This window comes from Coturnix japonica, chromosome 1, assembly GCF_001577835.2.
Source record: "Coturnix japonica isolate 7356 chromosome 1, Coturnix japonica 2.1, whole genome shotgun sequence".
Classification (NCBI taxonomy): Eukaryota; Metazoa; Chordata; class Aves; order Galliformes; family Phasianidae; genus Coturnix; species Coturnix japonica.
This window is the reverse complement of record NC_029516.1, coordinates 94,155,224-94,180,870: the sequence shown is the minus strand read 5'-3', so window position 1 is coordinate 94,180,870 and position 25,647 is coordinate 94,155,224. Positions and strand designations below refer to the sequence as shown.

The following is a 25,647-nucleotide window of genomic DNA, read 5'->3' as shown; positions in this document are numbered from 1 at the left end:
TCAATGGGTTTGCCAGTCTTAGCTTCATGGATGTTTTATTTTAGTTGGCATTAAGAATGTTATTTAGAAACAGGTGGGTGGTGAACATTAGCTCGTGGTTTTAGACTAGTAACATAATGCCGGCTTCGTTTTTTCAGTTACTGCTTTTTAATGCCACCCACTACAGTGTTATGATTTCTATGTAATAAAATTTTAAACATTGCAGAAGCATCATAACATATTAATACATACTGAAATTGCTCATAAAATAAATCCAGAAAGTTCTCACTAATACTCTAAAAGCAGTATGTTTTGTGTACACATTGAAACGCTTCTGACAGAAAGGATGGCTTGTGTCCATCTGATCTACACTTAACATCTTTTTCTCCATTAGCTGTACAGCTTAATAAGCACTGGCATGCATCTTCCTTGAATACGACTACAATATTTTGTGTGTAGTCCATACTATGTGGTCATAAGCATTAAGAGTTAAAACCTTGTACAGTGGTGTCATTTTTAAGTTAATGTTAAATGGATTTATATATTTCTTCTCCAGCTTTACAAGCACGTCGTCCAGATTGTAGAGAAGTTTATCAAAAAGGTAATTAAAAAAAGACCATGAAAAATACTATCTGCATCTTGTTACTACTGGTGTTATTCAGAAATTGAAGGACTGTTTTGTTAAGATTGCATGTATTTTTATCTCTTGGATAAAATCCTGGTAATGTCCTTACTTGAACTTTTCATGCTATGTTAGGAAGGGATAGACAAAAATGAAGTGTAAAATTCCCCCCTCTGTAGTTTCCAGGTTTTGCTGATGTTCAGACTGATTTTCAGGGTTGTTGTGGTTGAACCCAGCAGGTGGTTCAGCACCTTGCCATTATTTACTCACTCCCTTCTTTCCTAGTGTGATGGAGGAGAGAACTGGAAAAAAAAAAGAAAGTTGACCTCATGGATTTATAGAAAAACGATGTACTGAGATAGAGGAAAAAGGATAATTGCTGCTACAGATGTGTGTATATAAGAATTGTATTTTATATACATATATTTTGTTGTACGCACACACAACCATATCTTGCATTTCTGTAAAAATGTTTGTGGTTTCTTTCTCTGACTTGAGGAAAATACTGCATTGCCTAGAAAGTTGCTGTTATGTAAATTGAAAGTGCTTTTTATATTAAGGTTCTTAGACCTTTTCATACCTACTGCTCACTTTAGCTCATTAGTGATGTGTGATACCAACTTCTTTCGTTGGTGTAAAATTGAGCTTTTTGTGGAAATTTGCATTTGAGCATAGTATTATTAATTAGTATTATTACTTTTTGTTGTCCCTGATAACGGTTACTTATTGTTGATTGTATTTCAATATTTGTTTTCATACAGAAGATACTAAAAATTCACAAAAGGGTAATTTTTTTTTGACAATGATGTTTAATTTTTTGCCATCTGTGGTTTTCCCTACTCTAATATACTATTAAAGTGTAGTTTTCTTATAGGAAAGTAAGGAAAGATTGTTACCTTGTTCTCATCAATGTATAACAGAAAATTGTTTTGTTTTCAGTGCAAACCAGAATATAAAGTCCCTGGATTGTACGTTATTGACTCTATTGTTCGTCAGTCTCGTCACCAGTTTGGAACGGATAAGGATGTCTTTGGGCCAAGATTCTCTAAAAATATTACTGCCACATTCCAGTATTTGTATCTCTGTCCATCTGAAGACAAGGTACAACTGTGATTTCTTAAGTGTTGTGAATTGGTAACGCTATTACTTTGACATTTCCATATACAAGTGAGCTAATTTTATGATACTCTATGTCCTTGTGAATATTATTATGTGAGATGGTAAAACATACTGAGAAAGATTATCAGCAGTAGCAGTTAAATAGAAGGTGTAGGTAAAAGAAATACTTTTGTCTGAATTCATCAGTTCTCTTCTGTGTATATAGATGTGTGAACAGTGTGTGTGTGCGTGTGACTGTGCCAAAACTTATCTTCTTGAGACTTCTTCACGGCAACTTACTAGTGAAGGTGGTGTCTCCCACAGAAAGAAAGTGTTAGAAGTGCCAGAGTTGTAATCAGTGAAGGTTCTGTTCATTTTCTGAGTGACTTTCAGAGTGATGTTAAGGCCAAAGATGATGCTGTCCTGAAATTGTTTTTCAGACCAAAATCTTGTTCAAAGATAATCAGTATGAGTTTCTATCTAACTGACAATATCGTAGAAAACGTTTTGTGAAATGTTTTATCATTTAGCTTTCAATTCCTGCAGCAATCAGTGATTTTTCTATCTGCTTTCCTGGTCTTTTGAATAATGATGGAGTAAGATTTTCAATTGTCAGTGTAGGATTGGTTGGATTAGTAGAAGAAAATTCAAACGGTCTTTGCTAACTTTAGAACTTTATTCTAGAATTGCATTTGAGTTTTATGTCCCATCTCTTCATGATTTTTTCTAGCTCATCTTCATTTTTCCTGTCTGTCTTATCACATTTGTTGTTTGTTTCACTCCTTCATGATTGTGAAGAAATGTTGGTCTGATGAGATTCCCTTTACTGTTTACTGAGCCTGGATTTTCTGCCTGGCCAGAGTAGCTTTAGAAAGTGTCATGAGGAACTTTTTACTGAAGTGGGTAGTACGTTGACAGATTCTGTCTTTTGTGTATGTGACAGCAGTGGGTTATTTCAAAGGTCTGTCCGATTCTGTTACATTCCTTTGTTGTTACATCTGTTCTTCTCAATGCTTAAAAAAATAGAATAAAAATGGGGTTGGTGTATTAAGAAAGCTATATTTAGTATTGATGCGTGCTTTTGTTTCAACAGAGTAAAATAGTCCGTGTCCTGAACCTTTGGCAGAAAAATGGTGTCTTCAAAATTGAAATCATTCAGCCTCTTTTGGATATGGCAGCAGGAACTAGTACAGCTGCTCCAGTGACAGAAAACGTTACTAATAATGAAGGTATGAATGACATGAGTGATGGCATTGGTGGACAAAGGGAGGGCAATTGATGTCATCTACCCAGACTTCTGCAAGGCCTTAGCTGTGGTCCCCCACCATTATGTCTGAATTGGGAAGAGATGGATTTGGAGGGTGGACTATTTGGTGGATAAGGAATTGACTGGAAGGGCACAGCCCGAATTTTTAGAGAATTTTTACTGACCATTTTTATGTTATGTAAAATGCTGGTAGTGAGGCTACTGAATTGTGGAGGAGAAAATGCATACCACAGTTCTCTTCCTCTGGAAGGCCTTCTTTTTGAGCTTCTGTGTTTGTATTAGCTTTGTTAGTCTTTGTTGCACTCCCCTATGTTGTGAGTGAAGTGTGATAGCAGACGACAAAATAAGGATGCACAGGAGCATTAATAGAGTCTTCTCCAGTGGTGATACGGAAAGTTTATCTATTGACAGTCTATACATGGCAAGGTTGGGGGTGAGCATCTTGGCATCTGAACACAAGTGCAGGCTGGTGGTTATACAATTTCATTCTGATGCAACAGTTGAGTGACACTATTTTTACTGTCTGTTTTGTCACTGGCTGCCAACATTTTTTGCCTGAATATTCATTCTGATTTTAGTCGGGTTATTCACATGCACCTGAGGGGATAATTTGACCCTAAAATAAACTTACTAATGATTAATATAGATATATTATGAAAGAGAATCTGTTTCACTCATCATGCTACAGTCTATTTAGTCAAAAAAAGAGGAAAATAAATGCAAATTTTACTCCCTTGAGTAAGCAGATATCTTTCTGAATACCTACAGGAAGTAATTTGGGAATGGAGTTGTATTTCAAAACAGTGCAGTATTTTAGCATCTGGCTACTGGGAAAGTATTATTCAACATGTTTGTGTCTGCTTGCTGCACATCAACATTGCAGTAATTTAAACTGCACATAGATGAATGGGTTTAAATAAATTGGTGTTGTAAAGCAAGAATATTTGCTTAGTTTCTCAAACCAAATAATATTTATGTGAGGTTTTTTATTTTATTTTAACTTTATTCTGTTGAACAGTTTAACAGTATTTCAATGAAATTTATTTGCTGGAGGATAGGTACTTGCTCACAGCATAGAGAAGCTGGTGGCATTGCTTCTATTTACACTGTAATTTAAAGCAAAGAGAATGGGAAAGCTGCATGTATAGACTGAGCTAATAGCATGCCTTAAAATGCGATTGTGGTTTTAGTAGGGCTCAGTGGAAATAAGTCTTTTCCTGGCAGAGTTAGGATGTGGTGATTTGGACAATACGAGGAGGGATTTATCACGCAGATGCAGGTTTGGCTTTTGCCTATGCAAGAGTGGCATGTGAACAAGCCTTGCCAAAGGAAGGAGATGCTTATGAAATAAATTCTAGAAACCTTTAATTATTACCAGACTTCTCAGCAGTAGTTGAGTTAATGCTAGAAAATATATTCTGTTGTCTCTGGTTCATGTATTTCAAGTTAAATGAAGAAGTATGATTATAAAAATTCAACTTCAAGTATGAGTGTAGATTTTCAAACTTTGAAAATGGAACTGTGATTTTGAGAGTACTGATGTGCATTGCTTGACACTGTGTTGAGTAATAGTCTTTCTCTTAACTATACTACAATTATAAATACCTAAACATCAAGTTATCGTCTAAAATACTGTGCTGGGATCACTTTCAGATATCTAAAAATTTCTGCAGTATAATAATGTAAGCAATGAATGGAGCCAGTCATAGGAAAAAAGGAATAGAATGTGCAATTGGTGTAGTTAATATGGGAGTACAGACTCGCTTCTTGGGTTAAATAAGCTAGTGTGGATAGACAGTTGTTTTGGGGAGGTGGATGTGTGCAATGAAGAGTATGGTAAATGTTTTGGAGTAATGTAGTTCTTTCTCCATTCCAATGGAACTCATAGGTTCGCCACCCCCTCCAGCAAAGGTTGCTTCTGAACCCCCTCAAGTCACTGCTAACTCAGTACCTACTATGCCACAGTTGCCCAGTTCTGATGCCTTTGCAGCTGTAGCTCAGTTGTTTCAAACAACACAAGGACAACAGGTAACCTTTTTGTATGTGAACTGGGGGAACTGGGGAAACGGTAGCGTCAATATCCTTATTTCAAGCAAAATAAGACACACCCCTGTATTGAGTCAGTATTTGAATAGTGTGTGACCATTCTAATCAGAAATTGTGGTATTTGAGGGAAATTCAGTTGTGTATTACTAAAGAATTAGTTCTTAATTGATAGAGTCATGAAATGTGAAAACTAGACTTATGTATAAAATATTGAGATTTGATATTGGTGCATGTGATTAAAAAGTTGCACTGTTGGAAGGCTTGAATACTTGAATCTCAGGATGTGCTAGATTTTGTCACTGAAGTATTTTATAGTAATTCATAATTCACTTGTGTTATTGGTGATGGTCATCTTGTGCTGTAGTCTGATTTGATAGAGAATTTATACCCTACCATTCTTCTTGTGCTGTATAAAATATATTTATTTAACACTATATATGTTTTTTCTGCAGCTTCAGCAAATTCTTCAGACTTTTCAGCAGCCTCAAAAAGCTCAGTCTCCGGTCATAGACAACACTGTGATGGCTCAGGTTCAAGCTATTACTGCTCAGTTGAAAACTACAGCATCACAACCACCAGAACAAAAAGCTGTTTTTCCACAACCTGAGCAAAAAACATCATTTGACAAAGTAAGTTTTCATTTATTCCTTGTATGTAGTATCATCAATTCAGCAGGAGGCTGCTTAGTGGATACTTCAATGTCTTTGATTTGTTAGGGGGAGAATGGTGCAGGCTTTGTTTCTTTCCTTTGGTCAGAAGTTGTCCTCCCATTTTTATAGCGTTTGCATTTTCTAAAGCTTAATAAATTTGGTTTTGATCAGCTGACTTAATTTCAGTATATTTGTCCTGCTTCTAACCTTTTCTTTAATTCCATAGTAGTTAGTTGTATAGGAAGACAACAGACTTAAAGACATTTTGTTTTCCAGTGGTGTAAACTATTGAAAAAATACCTGACTCAGTATAAATTCTTTTAGAAGCTGCTAGATCGGTTTGACTATGATGATGAGCCAGAAGCTGTGGAAGACTCAAAGAAAGAAGATTCAGCTCCTTCTCCTTCCGTTTCTCAGCCTGCCTTGTGAGTTTTCTTCGTCATAATGAACAAAATAATTTGTTGTAAAATATCTTTCATTTTTAAAGCTTACTAAAATTCCAAGTTATCAGTCCTTTGCTTTCAGCAGTCAAAAGTTAAAATATTGTTGTTAATGCTTTCTGTTCCTTACTTCGGTGATTCGCTGTAGATTTTGCATGTAGCATCACTGATTGAGGAATGTGTTTAGTAGAAAAAAGTTCAGTCTTGGTTTCAGGATGAGTTCTCTGCCTTTCTTGCACTACTGAGTGTGTCACAGCATTGTTAGTAATTAGTTGAATTGCTTTGGCGTCTGGGAGGAAAAAAAGCTATTCTAAACATGGTAATAATGTTATGTATTAACTACTAAAAAAATTAAGTTTGGCTTTGCAGCTTTAAGATAGCGAAGTTTGAATACCCATGCAAACTAACTCAGGCTCCTCCTTCTCTCTTGATGTGCGTTTTGGTAAAGTCTTGAACTACATGATCACATACTAGTTTTTCCCACAGGACCTCTCTCTCATTCAGTGCACAGGCTGGATGGTGCTCAATACCTGGGTTAGTCAATATTTCTTCTTTCCCCTGCTTCAGTGTGTGGCCTCATGTTTTTCTTTCTTTATCTGCCAACAAAACCCTGTTCTAAAAAACAGCATCACTAACATTGTTGTTAGTTTTTTAGTTTTTTTTTTTACTGTGTTTATCACTTTAAGCACTTTAATGTTATGTATGTTAGTTAATTAAAATGCCTTTTGAGTAAGTTGGCAGAATTTTCCCTATAATGCAGATAGGAACTCTGCAGTACAGACATATTGTAGGTAGGTCAAATGCCTGCTACTTATGTACGCCTAACCTAGAGGTCATTGGGCTAGGCTTTTCAGCATGTTTTTATTCCATGTGTAACACTTCTAAGCCTCTGCCCTTATTACCTTATAGTTGTGTAAAGTGCTTCTGAAAACTGGGTTCCAGTAGTCTCATTTTGGGCACATAAAATCAGAAATATTCTATATGATTTGTCCAGGGTCATGTATAAGAATTATGTCATACCTGTGTTTTAAAATACAACAAAGTTCACATCACCATGAACTTTATCTTCCTGAAATTCTATTTGGTTTTGTACACAAACTTTATCCTGTAAACAGGTTGAATTAACTGCACATACCTCATTAATTCCCTGAGCACTGTCCATTCTGTGTGTTGAATCAGGAAGTGGATGGCATCACTCTGATCCTTGTGTGCATACATATCCCTGTCTCCTCTGCCCTAAATTCTGTGCAAAGTACATTTTTTTCCAGTGGAAGTATGGCTGCTATCTGCTGTACCCACACACATTGGAAAAGAGGATAATTAAGCTAAGGCAGACCAGCTTAATGAAAAAGTTACGTAATCTTTGGGCTTTAGTAAGGCTGTATAAGTACAGGGGAAGAAAGAGGCCACTTTTATGTAGCATTTCCTCAAATGTAAAAGGGCTGTTCTTGTAATGGAGAAAAGGAAGACAGTTTTTATTCTTGTTGGCTTTGTTCCCACTTTTTATAGTGAAAATAGTATCATAGTATAATTTTGTTGTCAAAGTTTAAAGCAAGAATGTGTAAACGTACATAGAAATATGTGAAAGAAAAACAAAGAAGTCTGTATGTCTGCTGACTTGTCTCACCAAAATATTATTGTTTTTAGTGGATTTGCAGGAGAAGGTATACAGCAACAGCCAGTATTTCCTCAGCTCCCAAATATGGATCCTTTTCAACAACGAATGATGGGAATGCAACAGGATCCAATGCGCCATCAGGTAACTTAAGGGTTTGTTTAGTTGCTTCTTCATCTGTTACATCTTGTGTTTTGTCATTTCCTTTGATGAAGGGGCAAAGAAGTCACGGTTCTGCTAGTGAAAAGTGAATGTGACTTAATCTTCCAGCGGTTCTGGAAAAGATAGTTTTGTTGTCTGTTCTAGTCGAGCTTTGGAGAATTTTATATATATATATATATATATATATATATAAATATATATAATTGCTTGACCTACTTCATTTTTTTCAGGCTTCTGGTCTTCTGTTGTGACTATAGAGCAGAGAGACAGTTTTACTTCTAGCAGACTAGAAAAGCTAATATAATTTTTGCATAACTGGAGGTAATTGTGTATTTTGTTCTTCCAAGGTCCCACTTCCTCCTAACGGACAAATGCCAGGTTTTGGTCTCCTTCCTACCCCTCAGTTTCCACCCATGGCTCAGCCTGTGATTCCACCAACAGCTCCTGTGCAGCAAACTTTTCAGACTCCTTTCCCAGTGCAGAGTGAATCGCACATGCAAAAAACACATCAGCAGGTGAGGACCCTTTGCAATAATGAAGTTTTTAACTTACAACACTCTAATACTTGTCCTTAGTCATGTTAGGTAGAGGAGATTTCATGATAACTATGTCTAGAGGTGGCTGTGAGGGTTGCTTATCTGAGAGAGGACTTAAGGTAGAAAGGAAGAGGTGAACAACCCTGTGCTGAGGGTTGTTTTTTTTTTCTTTATACACATGCATTTTAAGCATGTTCTTACATTTTGAGTGTTGTTTTGGTGTCTTTATATATGGCCTCAAGTACTCTCCTGTAACATGGTGGGGAAAAGTTTTCCAACAGGTGTTATGTTACCTGTAAATTTGAATATAGAGCAGGATCAGCTGAGTGACCTTAACATATTCTTTGGGCATCTGTACAGTGCTGAAATGAACAAAAATGTGGAAAAAAAACAGTTTACACATTGAAGATGTGAAATTTTCCCAAATTATTTTTCTATGTTTTCACAATGATCCTGTTAAATTTATTTACTATTATAAGAGTTTGTCTGTTGGTGACTACACTAGTGGTGAAGGGTCTGAGATGAATTACATTATGTTTTAATTTCACATATATGGCTATTCAGTATAATTTCAATGTTCTTACATAACTCAGCCTAGGCACAAAATAAAATGAAATACTTGTAGTGTTCACCCCTAATATCAGTCAAACTTAATTTTTTAGAACATGGAAGTGGAACAGCCACCTATTCAAGAAAGAAAACGACATGTTTCTGACAACAGAAAGTCAAGATCAAGGTCTGCATCCAGGTAAAATAGTGGAATCTCACTTGATTTGGTGAGGTAATATATTATGTCAAGTATTAGATTTTACATAAGGAACATTGTGTCCAAAAATGTGAAAGTGTTTTATGCATTCTGAGTGCTGAGAAGAGTTGGGCTGATAGGAGCTCAGAGAATCTTTTTCTGTGCTGCCAAATCTTCTGTGTGGGGTTTGAATTTCTGTGAGACTGCAATAAATAGCTTGGAGGCGAGCTGATTTCTCAAACTGTTGCTGGAGTTTGTTTTCAGTGCCATAGAACTTGGAAGTCTTATTACCCATACTTTCTATTGGCTTTGTGAGTGCCCTACTCAGCGTGCTCGCTTTTGAGGCTACTTCTTGGAAGTGCCTATTTGCTGCATTGGTTGAATTCCAGTAGCAAATGCCAAAAGACATTTAGCATCAGAATCCTTTGACTTAATTTCAGGATTTCTTAAAAGAAATTACTGTGTTTGTTTCCACATGTGGACAGCACTTGTGAAATTTCTTGGTAGAGGCAAATCCCTCAGAGATTATAAGGGTCTTCTTTCCCCTTCTGGAAAGGCAATAAGGAAAAGCAAAGAAGACCTTTCCAAATTAAGACCTCTCAGGGAAGTCCCATGTATAAGTAGAGCTTAATATTGCATATACTTCCAAGTAGAGGTTATAAGAAGACAAGTGACTCTTAAGACTTGCAAACATCTGAAATCCATCTACTTTCCAAGGGAAATGGAGTGTCTATACAGTTTTCTTCCATCAGTGGAGAGTAACTTCTAATAGTCCCTAAGTAGAAGGGAAGCAGAATGTGATTTCAGTCTTGTCTGTGCTCAAAAGATGTTTTTCTTATGAAGAGATCTGTGATTCTGTCTGCTCTGGAATCTTGCCTGTCACAGGGCCAGTATTTTCCACATCTGAGCAGATCTGGCTCTGGTACATGACTGAACTCATGCCTGGTTATTTAAATTGATATATGAAGTATTTATCCATCCGTAAATGTGTGGGTCAGAAAGACTGAAGGTAAGTTGTTTCTGGTTTAAACCAGGTCACCTAAAAGGAGACGTTCAAGGTCTGGCTCCCGCTCTCGAAGGTCACGTCATCGTCGATCTCGATCACGATCCAGAGATAGACGCCGACACTCTCCTAAGTCTCGATCACAAGAAAGACGTGAACGTGAGAGGGAGAGAGAACGCAGGTCAAAAGGCCTTCCTCAGATCAAATCAGAAACTGTTAGTGGTAAGTTCACCTTTGCTGTTTGATATTGCTGTAACCTTGAAAATTCTCACAGTACCCTTTTTCAGATGCTCGAGATCTTCATTGTTCATGCATCGATATTTTTTTTCATGTGTGTCCAGTACTTTCTTTACTGGATTTTAGAATCTGTAGAGTTGAGGATCCTGTAGTAGATATTATGCCTATGTAAAATGGAATATTAGCAGGACAAACTTGGTTATTTTAGTAAAATCGCAAATGGCTGAAGAGGCTACTCTACTTAGACTTGTTTGTTTAACTTAATGTTGACCAATCCATTTACCTTTATTGTACACCTTTCCCAAAAACACACCAGAGACAGCTCAACTAAGATGTGAGGAATCGTATATTAGGTCCTCCCTATTGGCTCCTTGGTCAGATGTAGGCAATAGGTGGCTTATTGTCACTTGGAGTATTTTATCTGATTCCAATCCATCTTCTCTGCTCTTTTTTTCCTGTGTTTGTTGCTATTTGATATGCTCCTCAAGACTCATTCATACAAAGGAGAAAAAAAGTTATACTGAATCATTTTTCTGAACTATTTTATTTTGCCCATAAGGGGCAGTTGGGCCTTCTTGGAATAACTATTAAGTCAAAAATATTCTATTTGTAGAACAGAAAAAAAAAAAAATCTTAAACACTGTGTTCTTCCTTTCTTCAAGATGTACAAAGTAAGGCAAGTTGAACAGGAGGAGCCTGAGCACATGATTATGGTTTTTTTCTAATGTTGTGTGTCTCTCAGATCCGAATGGGAGCTTTGACCTGGAAACATGTAGGCTAATGTTATTCCTGAGGAATCTTGGCTTTGTGGAAGTTCACAGGCAATATCTAGTAGCTGTCTTCTAAATATTCTTGGGGGCATCAAATAGAATTAAAGTGTTCTTTTTGATATCAAAGGGAGGAAGGATAAGAATCTGTAACAAGTCAAAACCTGGTGTATGACAATAACATTAAAGTGCCGCATAGAGTCAATAGGTATTGTTTTAAAGGATTTAATGGCAGTGATGTAAGATACCATTTTGCCAACACCTCTCCCAGATTGCTAACCTAAAAAACATTATATAGGTGAGTACTGAATGTTGCTATAGTACTCTTGAAAAAATGTGTTACTTTATGCTCATCTGCTGCTTTATTACCTCGAAGAATGAAGCAAAATAAGCGGGTTGCTTGCTTTTCTCCAGGGGCTGGGGAGGAAGCTTCTGTTGGTTAATTTTTCACTTAGCCATTAAGAGATATGACAGTGAATTGGTTGCTAAAGAGGGTGAAAATTCCACTGCTTGTGGTAGTTTGTCACAGCGTTCTGAAGGAAAACCTCCACAGCTGTGAGTGTGTCACTGTAAATAAGTATCACTGTAAATAACAGTCCCGTTGCTGGTAAGTACCATCCATAACTTGGGATGCCGTCCAAAAGCTAGTTTCATGCTATGCAGCATGAGTTACCTTGTTGTAAAATATTCATAGCAGGTGTGAGGATATTTCATGGAGCAGTCTTAGCAACAAAGCATATTTTTCCTTTTTATAATTATTTGCAGAGCTTACACTCATCAGAATTTGTAAGTCATCTTAATAGAGGTTAACTGGGCATCTTTTGAGTGTGTGCATCCTAACTGTGGTTTTGGTGCTGTGGTTAATTCGGCTCTGGGCAGGCAGAGAAAAAGACCTTCCAAATTCTCCTAAAGATAATATCTTATACTAGCATACTTTTTGCCTTTGGATGTTATAACTGACTATTTTAACACAATTGTTATGACATTTTGGCTTGTGAAATCTGTATTTACGAGCATTCTTACAGTCTTCGTTAACTCTTTGATTGTAGTTTGTAGTACTACGCTTTGGGTAGGACAGCTTGACAAAAGGACTACGCAACAGGATGTTGGAAGTCTCTTGGAGGAGTTTGGCCCAATAGAATCAATAAATGTAAGTATAATTGGTACAGTGCAAGCCTAGGCTTCAAAAACGCTTTTCAGATTGTTTCAAGTTAGACTTATTTTTAATACATTACAAACATTGAAGGGCTGTCATTTCCTTTATGATCGTGTTTTCTAATGCGAAAACTCAATCCATTTGTCCTCTGGTTTGGAAAGATAAAGGCACCTGCTTACTATTTTTGGTCTTAAAACGCCTTTGGGATAATGAAAACTCCCATTTTCATAAAACTCACCCTTTTACTAGAGGGAATGGAATAAGAGTCATCAAGTTCCTTGGCTGTTCTTTTATGTCATTTTGGACATAAGCATAGAAAACTAGTATTATATGGCTGTACTAAGGATAAACTAATGTTTATTAGAAGCGTTTATTTCTGGAAGAAGATACTGGTTGTTTTAGCCTCATAAAGTAATATTTTCATACATACCTCGTAACCCTTTTTTAACGCCAGTTCATCCTTCATTTTTCTGTAATATAACGTTTGTATGTTGCTGCCTGGTTACTGTTAACACATCTTTTTTCTTAAAATACAAACAGATGATACCACCGAGAGGATGTGCCTATATTGTGATGGTTCACAGGCAAGATGCTTATCGTGCCCTACAAAAACTGAGCAGAGGCAACTTCAAAGTCAATCAAAAATCTATAAAGGTACTTCTTGGATAATGTCCAGCTGTTGTAATTACTGTAATTCTTTTTTTATCTGTTCTAGATTTGTTGATATTTCAGGCTTCTATATAGTCTGGATGTAGTATTCTGTAAATGTATGTGATTGAACCGCTTTATTAATAAGTGTTCTTCCTTTTCTGCCATTTGATTAAAGGAATTTGTGTCAATTTCTTTGCAGAACTGCCAGTAGCTGTGTAATGGGTGTGGTTGTGTAAATGGTTTTCTTCTGGTCATTCTGGTGGACAGTAACTTTGGTTTTCTTGCTGCTGCTTAATAGTCTTATCTATAATTAAACACAGTTACAATTCTACAAAGAGTACTAATAATTAAGGAAGAACACACTCATTAGTCAAGTGTTTCCTTTTGTGGAATATCATATTTGAGAGTGACACTGTCCCCTGAAGGGAAATAAAATTAATTGTAATGAGTGGGAAACACTGGAAAAAGCTGCCTGTATGCGTGTTTGCAGATCATGTGCCAGAGTCAAACAGAGACACGAGAACTAATTGTGCCTTAAATAAAACCTCCTATTTTCAGAGCGTTTTTCCTGCTGTTTCAGTTAGAATATGCTTGTTTGCTTCGTAGCCTTTAAATGGATGTGCTATTTTGTCATAACTGATAATTTAAACCATTACAATGACAACAATACTAACTGCGTATGTTTCTTCCTCAAGATTGCGTGGGCTTTGAATAAAGGAATAAAGCCAGATTACAAGCAGTATTGGGATGTAGAACTAGGTGTTACTTACATACCATGGGACAAAGTGAAGCCTGAAGATCTTGAAAGCTTCTGTGAAGGCGGAATGTTGGACAATGAAACTCTTAGTCCAGGTAAAGTATAGCTACTTCTTTAAATGCTTTTTAAGAAGATGTCCTTTATACTGATAGAGTGAAATCAGTATGGCTGACTTTCCTGACTCTGAGGTGCATATAAAGTGCTTGAAATGGCTGAGACATGTAGGATGTGCAAACCATGGATTAGAAACAGTTTGCAGGCAGTTCATAGCAGTCCCCATCAGAGGTTAAGCATTTGGATTACCAGAGATTGAGCTGAAGTTGCACTTGGACACCAGACAATCTGTGAATTGCTTGGACATTGCCATTGATAGTAATTGAAGTGCTCAGCAGTCCCAGAGCCTGGCTCCCCTCTGGTTTGTGTGAGCTACCTGTAGCAAAGGAGCTTGTCTTTGGAGAACATGTATAGGAACTGATCTGACAGCAACTTTATGATTTACTTTAAATAGTGCCTTTTGTTTTCATACTCAGAATTAAGAACATTCAGTATTAAGAAAATTATACCTGCTCAGTATCAGCAACTTCAATCACTGACAGGTTTAAAATCAGCAACAGAATTGCTAGTCTTCTGGCTGTTGTGATTTCTAAAAGTAGCATTAAATGAAAGCAATACTTAAAATATTTATTGAAATTGCCTTAGACTACCTTGTTGGTTTTAACAGTGCAACCATTGTGTGGTGTTACACCTCACAACTGAAATGTTACTTCAGGGTTATGTCATTCTGTCAAATTAGCCCTCAGTTTAGATAGTTACTACTTTAAATAGCTTTCGTGATAAATAGGCGTGAGTGGTGTTTTAAATTGAAGTCTGACTGATTTTAAACATAACCTCAGGTGTTCCAGTGTTCTCTTTCCCGTAACACCTGTTCTCCAATCCCTTTTTTCTGCTTCACTGTCTTTTCCTAAGAAGTTCTGGAGAGTGAGTGGCCCGAAACAGCCTTACTGGTTTTGTTATTGTTAATGTGTCAGAACTTTTCAAGAAATGGTTGTAGTTAGGTCATTTCTGTACACATCACAAAGCATATGGATTTTATATGGTAATATTCAACTACTTGTCAGCTTTTTCAGAACTGATACGTATATGTTGTTGGTTTCTTCTTTTTCTATAGAGTGGAAGGGGATTCCCAAGAAGTCTGAAAATGAAGTGGCTCAGAATGGTGGTGCAGAAGCTATGCATAACGAACCAGTGTCGCCTATACCTAAAGCTTTACCTGTTCCAATTCCTGTTCCCATGCCTGCGCCAATTACAGTACCTCCTCCACAGGTGAGAGTTGTTTCCCATTTACTGTAGGTAACTGAACAAAAACTTGAATAGTTATTCCACGTGGTAATACATACATTAACAGAAGGGAGAAAATATGGTGGATTATGATTAGATCATCTTGTGTGTGTGTGTGTGTGTGTCTTCTTGTGCCTGCTTAAAAGCAATACCTGACTCTCTTTACTTAGAGGAGCAACACAGTCTAGTAGGAGAACGTTCCTTTTCTGCTGAGTTGCAGTGGGAATGGAAGACTTGAAAACCATAACATCCATTAAGGTTTGGATTGTGTTTTGTGCCCAGCAGGAGCAGGCAGTCTGGTTTGCTCTTCTTGAAGAAGGATGTAGTTTGCATATACTAGGACAGCGCTGGGAACTGAATCAACATGTGCTTGGTGGGAATGATGGAAAATTTGCTCCAAAGCCTCACTGTTGCCTTAATACTAATGTAGACAAGAGTATGTGTGTGTCTGTCAAATACATACCTCTAATATTAATTGTTGCAACCTAGATAAATTATTCCAGCAGTTTATTAATAGGATGAAGTACATCCATTCTCTTTTATAACAGCATTTTGTGTGTGTGTGTTTTCCAGATTAGCTTTTCTTACTACTGATTTAACTCAGCTACAAATTTAAAATAGCATATTGCTATTGTGTTTGTTCATATTGTGTATGCTGTCTTTGAACAGCCCTTGGGATTTCCATGTGAAAAATTTTCGTATTCTGCCCTTGCTGTTATAGTGGTTCTTTAGTCAGAATTGATGTATGTTTGTTAAAAGGGCACTCTTGGAAACTTAGCACTAGTTTAAGTAGCATGTGTTAACAGTTATGCCCTTCAGTGCTTTACAGTCTATTTCTTCTGGCTTTACGTATTGACAGAAGAGTGTTACTAGTTGCGTAGTAGTAGTTTACTTCCAGTCACTGTTAAGATGATAGTATGCTTTCTTCCAAATGGGAGGAAGTGTGACTAAAACTACTTTAAATCTTGAGAAATGTTATGGGCTACAACATGGCAGACCCTCAGAGAAGACCAAGAACTCATGTTGTTTGAAGATGTGTGTAATTTACCAGTTACTTGATTTCAGAACATAGTATGTTGAGTTCTGTGTTGTTTTGACACAGAATTTCTTAAATACTCCAAGACATTCTTAGTAAATGAATATATGACTTAAATCTCATATTTCAGAAATATTTAATAGCCATTAGCTGTAATTAGCTTTAATTAGAACTAACTGTATCAAACACTATTGGTTTTTTTGTATTTCCATTAAATCTATACTGAAAAAGAAAGTAGTTCATTTACACCTCACAAGCTTCAGTGTTCTTTACCATGGCAAAGATACTTGTAACTTAGATTTAGGCTAGGATTGAAGAACTGTTTTTGGCCTTCACCTCTGGATTTACTTTGAACTGTTCTTCAGGCTGTATTATACTTAACAATTCATCTGTCTTTTTGAGCAAGCCATAAAATTAAAACAATTAATTTGTAAACAGTTCTAGAAACTTACTAAAGTTCAGCTGTGATGTGGGGTTAGTGATAAAAGTAATGGGTTTAGGACTTAAAGGTGTGGGGAGCCTTTTAAGAATGTTCGTTAGCTGCTGTTTCTGTCCAGACTGGAAACGCACACCAACATAGTGGTACCCTGATGCTCAATTTGTCTGTTAGGTTGTGCTCCTTTTAGCCAGGGAAAGCACCCAGTCCACCCTTGTTCCTCTGATCAGAAAAGCAGATTTGATATCTTTGTTATGTCAGAACAGGTTTGATGCATTGTCTTTATTTTGGGCTGTGTTAATGAAATGCAGGGCAGCCTGGCAGATAAACCCAAACAACTCGGGCTGAGTGATTCCCATACTGTATCTTCCCCTTTTCTCACTCGATCCTCTTTTTTATTATAGTCATCCCTCTTTTTCTCTGCTCCAGGGTTGCAAGATCTATAGGCTGATTGATTCTCCATGTTGGTCCCTGATCTACATCTTATAGATGCAGATCTGCAACTTCTGATGCCATTACCTAAGTAATGCTAAATCCTTTATGCTATTCTAGGGAATTGTTCCTAATGCAACATCAGCTTTGCCAAAGGCCTGTTCCCTCTAAGATTCCTCTTTCTGATAGTGAAGCATGGCTGTTGTTCACAAAGTAACTGTCGTGTCCAGCCATTCCTTATGGCACTGCTGGTATTTTTTGCCAGCTTCTCAGGCTGTTACCTGTTATGTCCAGCAGCTTCTCATGCTGTCCAGTAGTATCTTCTATCCTGGTTACTGAGCTCAGCTTGAGGCTAGGGCCTGGTTAGCAGCTCTGTATCCTGCCTTCAGCCCTAACATTGTCCCATTAAATGACATGGGACCTGAAGGAGCTTCATCGCTCCTTTCTCTGCTAGAGCCCAAACAGGCCTCGTGTGCATGGGCTACGCACATAGAAGCCCTGCTGTGCTGGATGTTGCCTGTGAGGGGTGTAACTGCCCACAGACTGTGGCCTCCTGCCATCAGTGTCGCTGTAACCCATTAATGTACATAGTAGTAGAGTACTTAAAACCAGCAGTGTATATTATGAATGATACCCCCCATAGGTAAGTCTAGTCGTTCGGCCTGATAGCACGCGCAGCATTTTTTGGCTACAGTATCCCAGGTTGCTGGCAAGATAGGTGGAATATTGTTGTTGTGTTGTGCCCCTGGCGTGAGCCCCTTTCTTGCATGTAGATTCAGATCCTTGAGCTGTTGCTGGTCCCACTCCTGCAGGTCTGAGTAATCCATCTCAGTGGTCCATTCTCAGGTTAGGTTGCTGTTTATTTTTGAGTCATGTTCTGGTGTTGAAGATGAATTCTACTGTCAACAGCCAAGCGAGAGAGTTGTGTTAGTTAATAGCACTTGTGATACCAATTGTGTTATGCGTTCCTTAATAAGCTTAATTGGTTTTCCATTTTCTTAGCAAAGCTTGGTGGTACCCTACCAAAACTGCCAGAGAGTCTTCGTCTGAACAAGGAGTAATGCATTCAGTCTTGAGATGACATGGTTCTCCTTTCTTTTCCTTAGGTTCCACCGCATCCATCGGGTCCTCCTGTGGTTGGTGCACTCCAGCCACCTGCTTTCACAGCGCCTTTAGGAATTCCACCTCCTGGATTTGCTCCTGGAGTGCCGCCGCCACCACCACCTCCGTTTTTACGACCTGGTTTCAACCCAATGCATTTGCCTCCAGGTATATTTGTAGGGTTGTTAAGTATTTCTTCTAACCTTATACCAAATAATAGCATTTGCCATATAAACAGCACGGCTACATGTCGGTAAATGGTGTGTAGTGTTAATGCATAGGTTTCTTACAGGTTTTCTTCCTCCTGGACCACCACCACCTATAACTCCTCCAGTATCTGTTCCTCACACTCCAGCAGTAAACATCCCAAACTGTAAGTGCTTAAATTCTGAGCAAGCAGCGGTAGAAGGAAGCTACCATGCAAGCAGAAAAGCTGACTTATTTTTTAATATGTCACTGCGTTATTCCTTAGCTACAGCAGCTGGAGTAAATGAAGACACTACAAAAGATGCATCTGTAGGAAATCCCATCCCAACAGTGGTTTCTGGATCCAGAGGGAATGCTGAGACTACTGATAGTTCCAAAATATATGCGACCGTTCCGCCTCCCGTAGCACCTAGTAATGTACCTGCTCCTGTCACCCAAGCTATGCCGCCTCTTGGTAAGTTCAGTTTGTGTATATTCTTCTGTTTTATTGTTCTCTGAATTTATAGTACAAATTTGATTTTGCTACTGATGTAGTTAATGGGGAAGTAGAACAGATTTCTTAAAAATGTTGAAATTTCTGTCCTTTTTGGCTTTGAGATATTTATGAATATCTGATCTTACAAGAAGCAATAAAACTTTATTAGTTGAGATTTCTTTTATAAACAAAGAAAAAAGCCAAAATGTTTAACTTAGAGGACAGAATGTCATGTGTCTCCTTTAACAAATGGAGGTTTTTACAACATAGAAAATGAACTAAAAACACTGGTATGGCACGTGAGCTGAGTTTTAGACTCAACTATTACTTGCATAGAGGTTACGATAAATTTATCTTTACAGGAGAACAGTATTATTTTAGTGTATTTTTTTTTTAAATCTATGAAAATATGGTTTACTTATTATGTATGGAATGAATGATTTTAATAAAATGGTTAAAAAAAAAAACAACAAAGAACAAGTTTTATTCAGTCCTGTAGTTCTGTAGATTTCGAAACCTTCTACTGAGTTGTTACCTCAGAAGTGTCCCTTCATGTATCACTGTCAAGAATACATACACTCAGAAAACATTTCCTACTGAGGTTGTTGTATTTATGGTATTTTAGATCTCTAACAAAGAGCCTGACAGGCGAATGGGGCATACCGTTTTAAGTGGCTTTCTGTCCAGAAGTGTGCAGTGCATGCTGCAAAACAGCAAACATTGCCTCCCTGAGTTCTTAACAGCTCTTTCACATTTGAAGACTACATTTTCCAGTTGTGAGTAGGGATTTTTGGATGCTTCATGTTGGAAACTTCAAGTGAGAGCTTTAGAAAGGGATTTTTCAAAAGCTGAAGTGCCTCTTCTCTCTGAAAATCACTCTTTTTTAAAAGCAAATACCCCAAACCAGTGGCCAAATGTTTATAATAGAGTACAGAAGGGTGCTGTTTAAGAAATAAAAGTAAATATCTTCTCCTCTTAATGACCAAATTAAATTTTTGGCAATTGTAACACAGTATTACCAATAAGCTTCAATTACTGTTGAAGTTTTGCAGCGTCTTTGTACGGCATAACTGGAACTTCTTATTCCAAGCCAGCATGCCTGTGGTTTTCTGTATCGCTGTACGCAGAACGAAAGTATTTTTTAAAGAAGATTAAAGTGAAGTAAATGAATACTTGGGTGGTAGCTTTCTTATTCTTACAAATTCATGGAAGTTGAATTTGAATAATCTGAGACTGAAGAATTTGGCTTTATTTCTGTTAGCTGTTAACTGAGCAGTTGAGGTGGATAAAGCTGTCCATGGGGTCAGAGTGAGTTCTCTCAACAGTTGGTCTCATCAGCAAGGAGAAAGAAGTTTTCTTCTTTTTCTGAGGTTGTCTGCTCATGCATTAAGACAGACTTAAAAAAGTAGACTTGAGATAAGAGATCAGTGTTTCTTTAAGTAAATGCATTTTTATGTTAATGAATGTCTTATATCAAGAATCTAGAGAATCAAGTAGTTAGGGGAAGTCCTTCCATCTTGACATTTTGGAGTTAAGGGGAGCCATTCACCATCATGTATATGATACAAGAAAATAAGTTTCAGGCTTTTTTGCTTTTGAGTCTTTTCAGTAAGTTAACACCAATGAAACACTTGTGTTAAAACCACCTCAATTCGCTTAACAACGGAGCGTAACCCTGCATGTGGGAGTCTAGATGCAGTCTCCCTGTGAGCTAGAAGAAAACAGTGACAGAGGGGATGCTTACTGGTATGCGTGCTGATCAGATTTCAAAGTGTCCCTTGAGCATTGAGCTCCCCGTCATGTGAATTCAAGAGCTGGTCAGGCTGCGTCATCATTCCTTCCTTTTCACTCTGCATCAGGCTTCACTCCTAGGGAAATCAAAGCCTGGGAAATGGAGTGTGCTGGGGCTTCACCATGTGTATGGATGTGAGATGCAGTCTATGTACACATCCCAGTCACAGAACCCAGGACTGGCAAGCCCGACAGTTGTAATGTGTAGCCATAGTGTGCAGTCTTATAGAGTCCAGAAGCAAATGACCTGGATGAAGTAAGTGAGCAGGTACAGCATTACCCTTAGTGAACCTTGGGGAAAGTGCAGGTGAGGGGAGTCATGCTTCAGACTAATGGAACTTGTGTTTGCAAGCATATGGCTTAGCAATTTGAATATACAACTGATCGTGTGACTAGTTTCTCATGGAGTCCTCTTAAACTGCTCCTTATCGTGCCCGTGATGGGGCTCTCCAAGCTGAGACAAAGAAGTGGAAGAAAGATTTGCTTGACAGCACCATGAAGTATGTCATGAGGACTGCTTGGGGATGTAGGGGTAAAGGGGCTTGAGTAGTTTAACAAGAAGAACGAAGAGATGGTCTTCGAATATTTGGGCAGGATAGAAGAACTTACCTCAGCAAAACTGAATTCAAGGAATGAAGATTGCTTTGAAGAGACTCAAATCTAAATTCAGTAACCTCGCTTGAGAATAACTTATATAGACTGTACAAATACAGGAACTCTTTTCTAATTTTTGTAACTTCAGAATGGAGCTTATCTGTTTGGTTTTCATATGGAAGATATGTTACAAAGTCATTCCAAATGGATGATTGTAAGATTTCATATGCTTTCTTAGTATTGTAAGTTACATTCTGTTTCACCTCCGCTAATTTCATTTGTTTCTCTAATGTAAATCTTTCATCGCTTCCAACAAAGACGTGTTTGTGCTTCAGTGAGGTGATCTCTTGTGGACATTGTCTACTGGGTTGTTTTTTCTTTTGTGTTTATTTCTTAAAAAAAAACAACAAACCAAACACAAAAAAAGACCTTCAGATTGTTTCGATTTAGTTCTATCCTTGATCGTATTCACTGTTGTTACAGCTTCTCGTTCTTGATTGGAACAAGATTATCCAGATTGTTACTGGCTTTGTGAGTGTGTCCTCATGTGTCACTTTTAAAATGGTCTGCCAAGCAGGTATTTTTAGACTCCTTTTACATGTACGTTCTGCAGAAAGTGACAGGCTTTATATCATTTCTGATTTGCCAGCTTGTTCTCCCCGTTGAGCAAATGCTGTAATATGGATCAGTAATAAATTGCTATTAAGATGCTGTGTTTCAAATATTCAGATTGTGATCTCTTATCTTGATTAAACACACCATATTGCAGTTGGTAGGTTTTTGTCTAATGCTCTCTTTACCAAAATTTCCCCAATGATAATTATGTATTATTAGAGAATAATACACCATAGATTTCAGAGAGCCTGGTATTCATTTCCTATTAAAGCATGCTGAACCACAGTTCTTTGCTCCCTCGCTGGTTTGCAGTCATATCCAGTAACCACGTGGTCTTTTTATAGCCTGCATTACATTGTAAAAGGCAGCACATCGTTTTCTCTGAGCTCATCTGAATATTATCTATTACGAAGTGTGTATAGGGAGGAGCATTTTCATAGTGCAGGTTATGAACAATGGTAAACCTAATATATTTCCAAATTTCTTATGTTTGCCCATTTTAAAAGCATAACACTGCATGCTTGCTCATGATATGTATGTGAATGTTACATTTCTAATACTACTGAATGGGAATTTGGAGGTAAGGGAACATCGATTCTCAAGCACCACTGGTGGAATTCATTTTTGCCTTGATGAACCCCTCGTCCTGGATCACTGTAGTGTTTATGTTGTATCAAGTGGGAGTTGTAGAAGTCTTAACATTGGTAATCAACACTATACACGTGCATAGTTGGGCTCTTGCTTCCTTCTTAAAGCATCTTTATTGAACAGGGGCAAGCTCCCGTTGGCTTCAGTGACGGGCACTAACTGCTGAAAAATGTTGGCATCTATAGCAAGCTATTTAGGGCATGAAGCGATATTAAGATTCTTAAATTTAGGCTTTAGGTTCTTGACCTGCTCTTAAAGTGTTCTTCATGAAACACCAGAAAAAGACACAAGACCCGGAACTTTGTGTTTGGTACCTCTTCCAAGAATTCCCTGATAGTATGTGATGTTCTAGTTTTAATGTTCAGTGTTGCCCGCTGGAGAATGGTGGAAGAATTAATGTGTAATGCAGAACTGTGGAACATAAGCATCAGCCTCATCCTGAAACCCTTAGTTTGACCTTATGCTGCATTCCTAAGCTTTTGACTTTGTGTTCTCACATGTACTTCTGTCCAAGTTGACAGAGTTGTATATGAAGCAACGTGCTAAATGCAGAAAATGCTATTCTTTCATTTGCTTTCTTATAACAACATGTATGAGAAGCAGTTTAACAGTTGTGAGATACTGTCATCTTATGGAGCAGAGTTCAGTTGAAAGAAGAAAAGCCACACAACTAATGGGATGCCACACTCCTTTCCCATGTTAACATTTTTAACACTGGCAATTATCACAAGGGAATGTGTCCAGCAGAAGAGAAGATGATCAAGAACAGGATTACAGTGCCACAGCAATCTGGCTTTTTACCTGATGGTCAGTATAGTAAGGACGCCCGCTGTGAGGTCTCTGGATAGAAAACACTCATTCAGGACAGGTGTGGCATTTGGGCTGTTGTTTATGAGTAAAGTGAAAGCAGCACGATTTTGATAGTGGGTGGCTGTGAGAACATTCAGGTGATTGGGGATGGGGTTGTCCTCCTAGGAGTTCTTCATATTAAAGGCTTCTCAAGTGCCGATGGCCTTTTCTTGTGCATTACTGGTAAAAGTAACCAAAAAATGTGAAAGCAATCTGTATTTTCACACATTTGAATGGAATTAAAGTTTAGGTGTAAGGTCTGAGGATGATGTATCACCAGCAATAAAAACTACATCTTGTAATAAGCGCCATGGGGAGGCAGCTTAAGCAGAGGAAGCAGCCAGTGAAAGGGACGGCTGGAGTTGCCATATCCATAAGCAAGAAGACCAGGCTGCCTACAAAAAGGCTTACAGGCATGAGCCCGTAAGTAAAACCAGAGACTGGGGCAGATAAATTCTGTCATTGGCATGAGGTATGAGATGGTCATTAAATAACTTAATTATCTAAGAGCTGCTGCATCCCTCTTCAGGCTTGATAAACTATATATGTTTTTGCACACACTCTTTCCTTATGTAAAGCAACAAAAGGCTCTAAATTTTCTCAGGCGTTGCATGTGATCTGTGGTGCTAATTTTGCTGAATGTTTTCAGTTAACTTGGGGGTATTTCTGAGCAGCTTTTTTGGAGTAAATTTGTGATTAGTGCCTGATTTGTCAGCACAAAGTAGAAACTAACAGTGCTTTCTGCGGTATACTCTAGCCTGGAAAGGTGAGGTGGTTTATATAAAACAAAAATTGCTTGGCTACACTAATGGTGCAGTCCGGATTGGAAGAGAATGACTTTCCAGGTACCATTGTGCTGCTTCTATGTGTTGTTTTGTGTAGAAATATGGCCAAGAAATTGAATTCCAGGTATTGTTTAATTAAAAAAGCTTATCTCACTTGCCTCATGCGGCCATAGCCCTCACTTCATCTGCTGCTGTAGAGCAGGAAGATGCCCGTCATCTTCTTCTGCCCATTACATCTTAGTTCTTCCTTTCTGCCTTATTTTTAAACTTCTGTGGAAGAACTTATTAAAAATATCCCTGAATCTCAAAACTCAGCAAAATAAGTTTCTTGGAAGGTGCCGTTAGCCACGTGTCTGTCTTGCCAGATGGGGAGGACTGAGCCTAGGAGGAGCTCAGACAAGGTGACAGAGGTAGCCCTGGTTATGAGCCTGAGGGGGAAGGGGCTGCTTATCTTGAAAAGGAATAAAAAATGGAAGCTGTTGCTGATGGATCATTGCTTTCAAAGAGTGTCATCTTTCAAGCCAGGTCTTAAAAGTCTCTGCTTGGAGGGGAAGGTAAGGTGGCACCATGGACTGGAAGAACATGCATCTCTCTGCTCCCTGAGGTTTACTCATCAGCAAAACCTAGTTTCCTTCTATCACCAACATGAAGTGCATGGAAAAGTTTATCTTTAGACATGTGCTTAGTGGAAGAAGCAATGTGGCGAGAGGGGCACTAGTTGTGCAGAAAGCTCAGGCTTAGCTGGGCTGCAGACACTAAAGAAATGAGCTGTGATGTCTGACTGGGAGGTGGGATGTCTGCACAACAGCACAACAGCATGTCTACTCTGTTTTGCTCAAGATGCAGTTCTCAGCGTGACACTGCCAAGCTTTTCATTTCAATGTTAGTTTCGGTGGCTGGTTGGCATTTTAGTTTTGCCCAGGATCAGTAGTTACAAATTCACACGTAAGCTGCATTCTGAAATTTCATTTTTATTCATGTGTGGGGAAATAAAACAGTTTTAATTTTGGAGTTTCCTTAAAAAATGTCTGTCCCTCGGATATCTGGAGCTTTTTTGCAGGTAAATTCCTTGTGAGTAGAAATGCCTGGGGGCGATGGATCCAGTGTGGAAGGCAGAGGGCATGAGCCAGTAGTGTGGGTTGAACACAGAGGACTTGCATGATGAGCTGCACACACTTAATGGTGCAAAGCACCCAACTATCCCTCATACCCTTTAGCTTTTGGCCACAGCTCCTTGTGTTGGTGTCAGCTGGCTTTGAGAGGTTCCTCTTAGGAAGATCGTGCTGAAACCAGGACTCCGGTACTCCAGAAGGAGAAGGAAAAATGGAAAACAGTTGACATTGGACATGTATTATGATTCTATCCTCCTCTAGTGCTAGTGGGGGGCAGCTCTGCCCATGGCAGGGGGTTGGAATGGCGTGGACTTTGAGAACCCCTCCAACCCAAGCCATTCTATGATTCTGCAAAAGATAGAAAGCTGTCAGAAAAAAAGAAACCCAGGAACTACCTGTTGCATTTCCTTTTAGTTTTATGTTGCAAAACTAAACTTGTGTTAGCTATTTTCTTGGGAAGGGTAGATGGAACTGCATAGTTCCTGGCTCCTTTCCCA

The 25,647-nt window shown here is 38.3% G+C and overlaps 1 protein-coding gene across 3 annotated transcripts in view; it reads left to right on the top strand.

The window, feature by feature from the left end:
• Positions 1-25,647, top strand: part of SCAF4 (SR-related CTD associated factor 4) — a 45,603-nt gene that overhangs the window by 17,055 nt on the left and 2,901 nt on the right. The window contains exons 3-20 of one of the 3 annotated variants that reach the window (XM_015881224.2): positions 536-580; positions 1,541-1,702; positions 2,793-2,928; positions 4,855-4,994; positions 5,465-5,641; positions 5,987-6,087; positions 6,589-6,636; positions 7,750-7,861; positions 8,227-8,394; positions 9,078-9,151; positions 10,195-10,385; positions 12,217-12,317; positions 12,864-12,977; positions 13,670-13,826; positions 14,900-15,054; positions 18,080-18,242; positions 18,367-18,447; positions 18,547-18,735. In XM_015881224.2, coding sequence (XP_015736710.1) covers positions 536-580; positions 1,541-1,702; positions 2,793-2,928; positions 4,855-4,994; positions 5,465-5,641; positions 5,987-6,087; positions 6,589-6,636; positions 7,750-7,861; positions 8,227-8,394; positions 9,078-9,151; positions 10,195-10,385; positions 12,217-12,317; positions 12,864-12,977; positions 13,670-13,826; positions 14,900-15,054; positions 18,080-18,242; positions 18,367-18,447; positions 18,547-18,735 — 2,314 coding nt within the window. Of the gene's footprint in view, positions 1-535; positions 581-1,540; positions 1,703-2,792; positions 2,929-4,854; positions 4,995-5,464; positions 5,642-5,986; positions 6,088-6,588; positions 6,637-7,749; positions 7,862-8,226; positions 8,395-9,077; positions 9,164-10,194; positions 10,386-12,216; positions 12,318-12,863; positions 12,978-13,669; positions 13,827-14,899; positions 15,055-18,079; positions 18,243-18,366; positions 18,448-18,546; positions 18,736-25,647 lie in introns of all 3 variants that reach the window. The other 2 variants (XM_015881217.2, XM_015881233.2) reach the window with 2 other exon arrangements.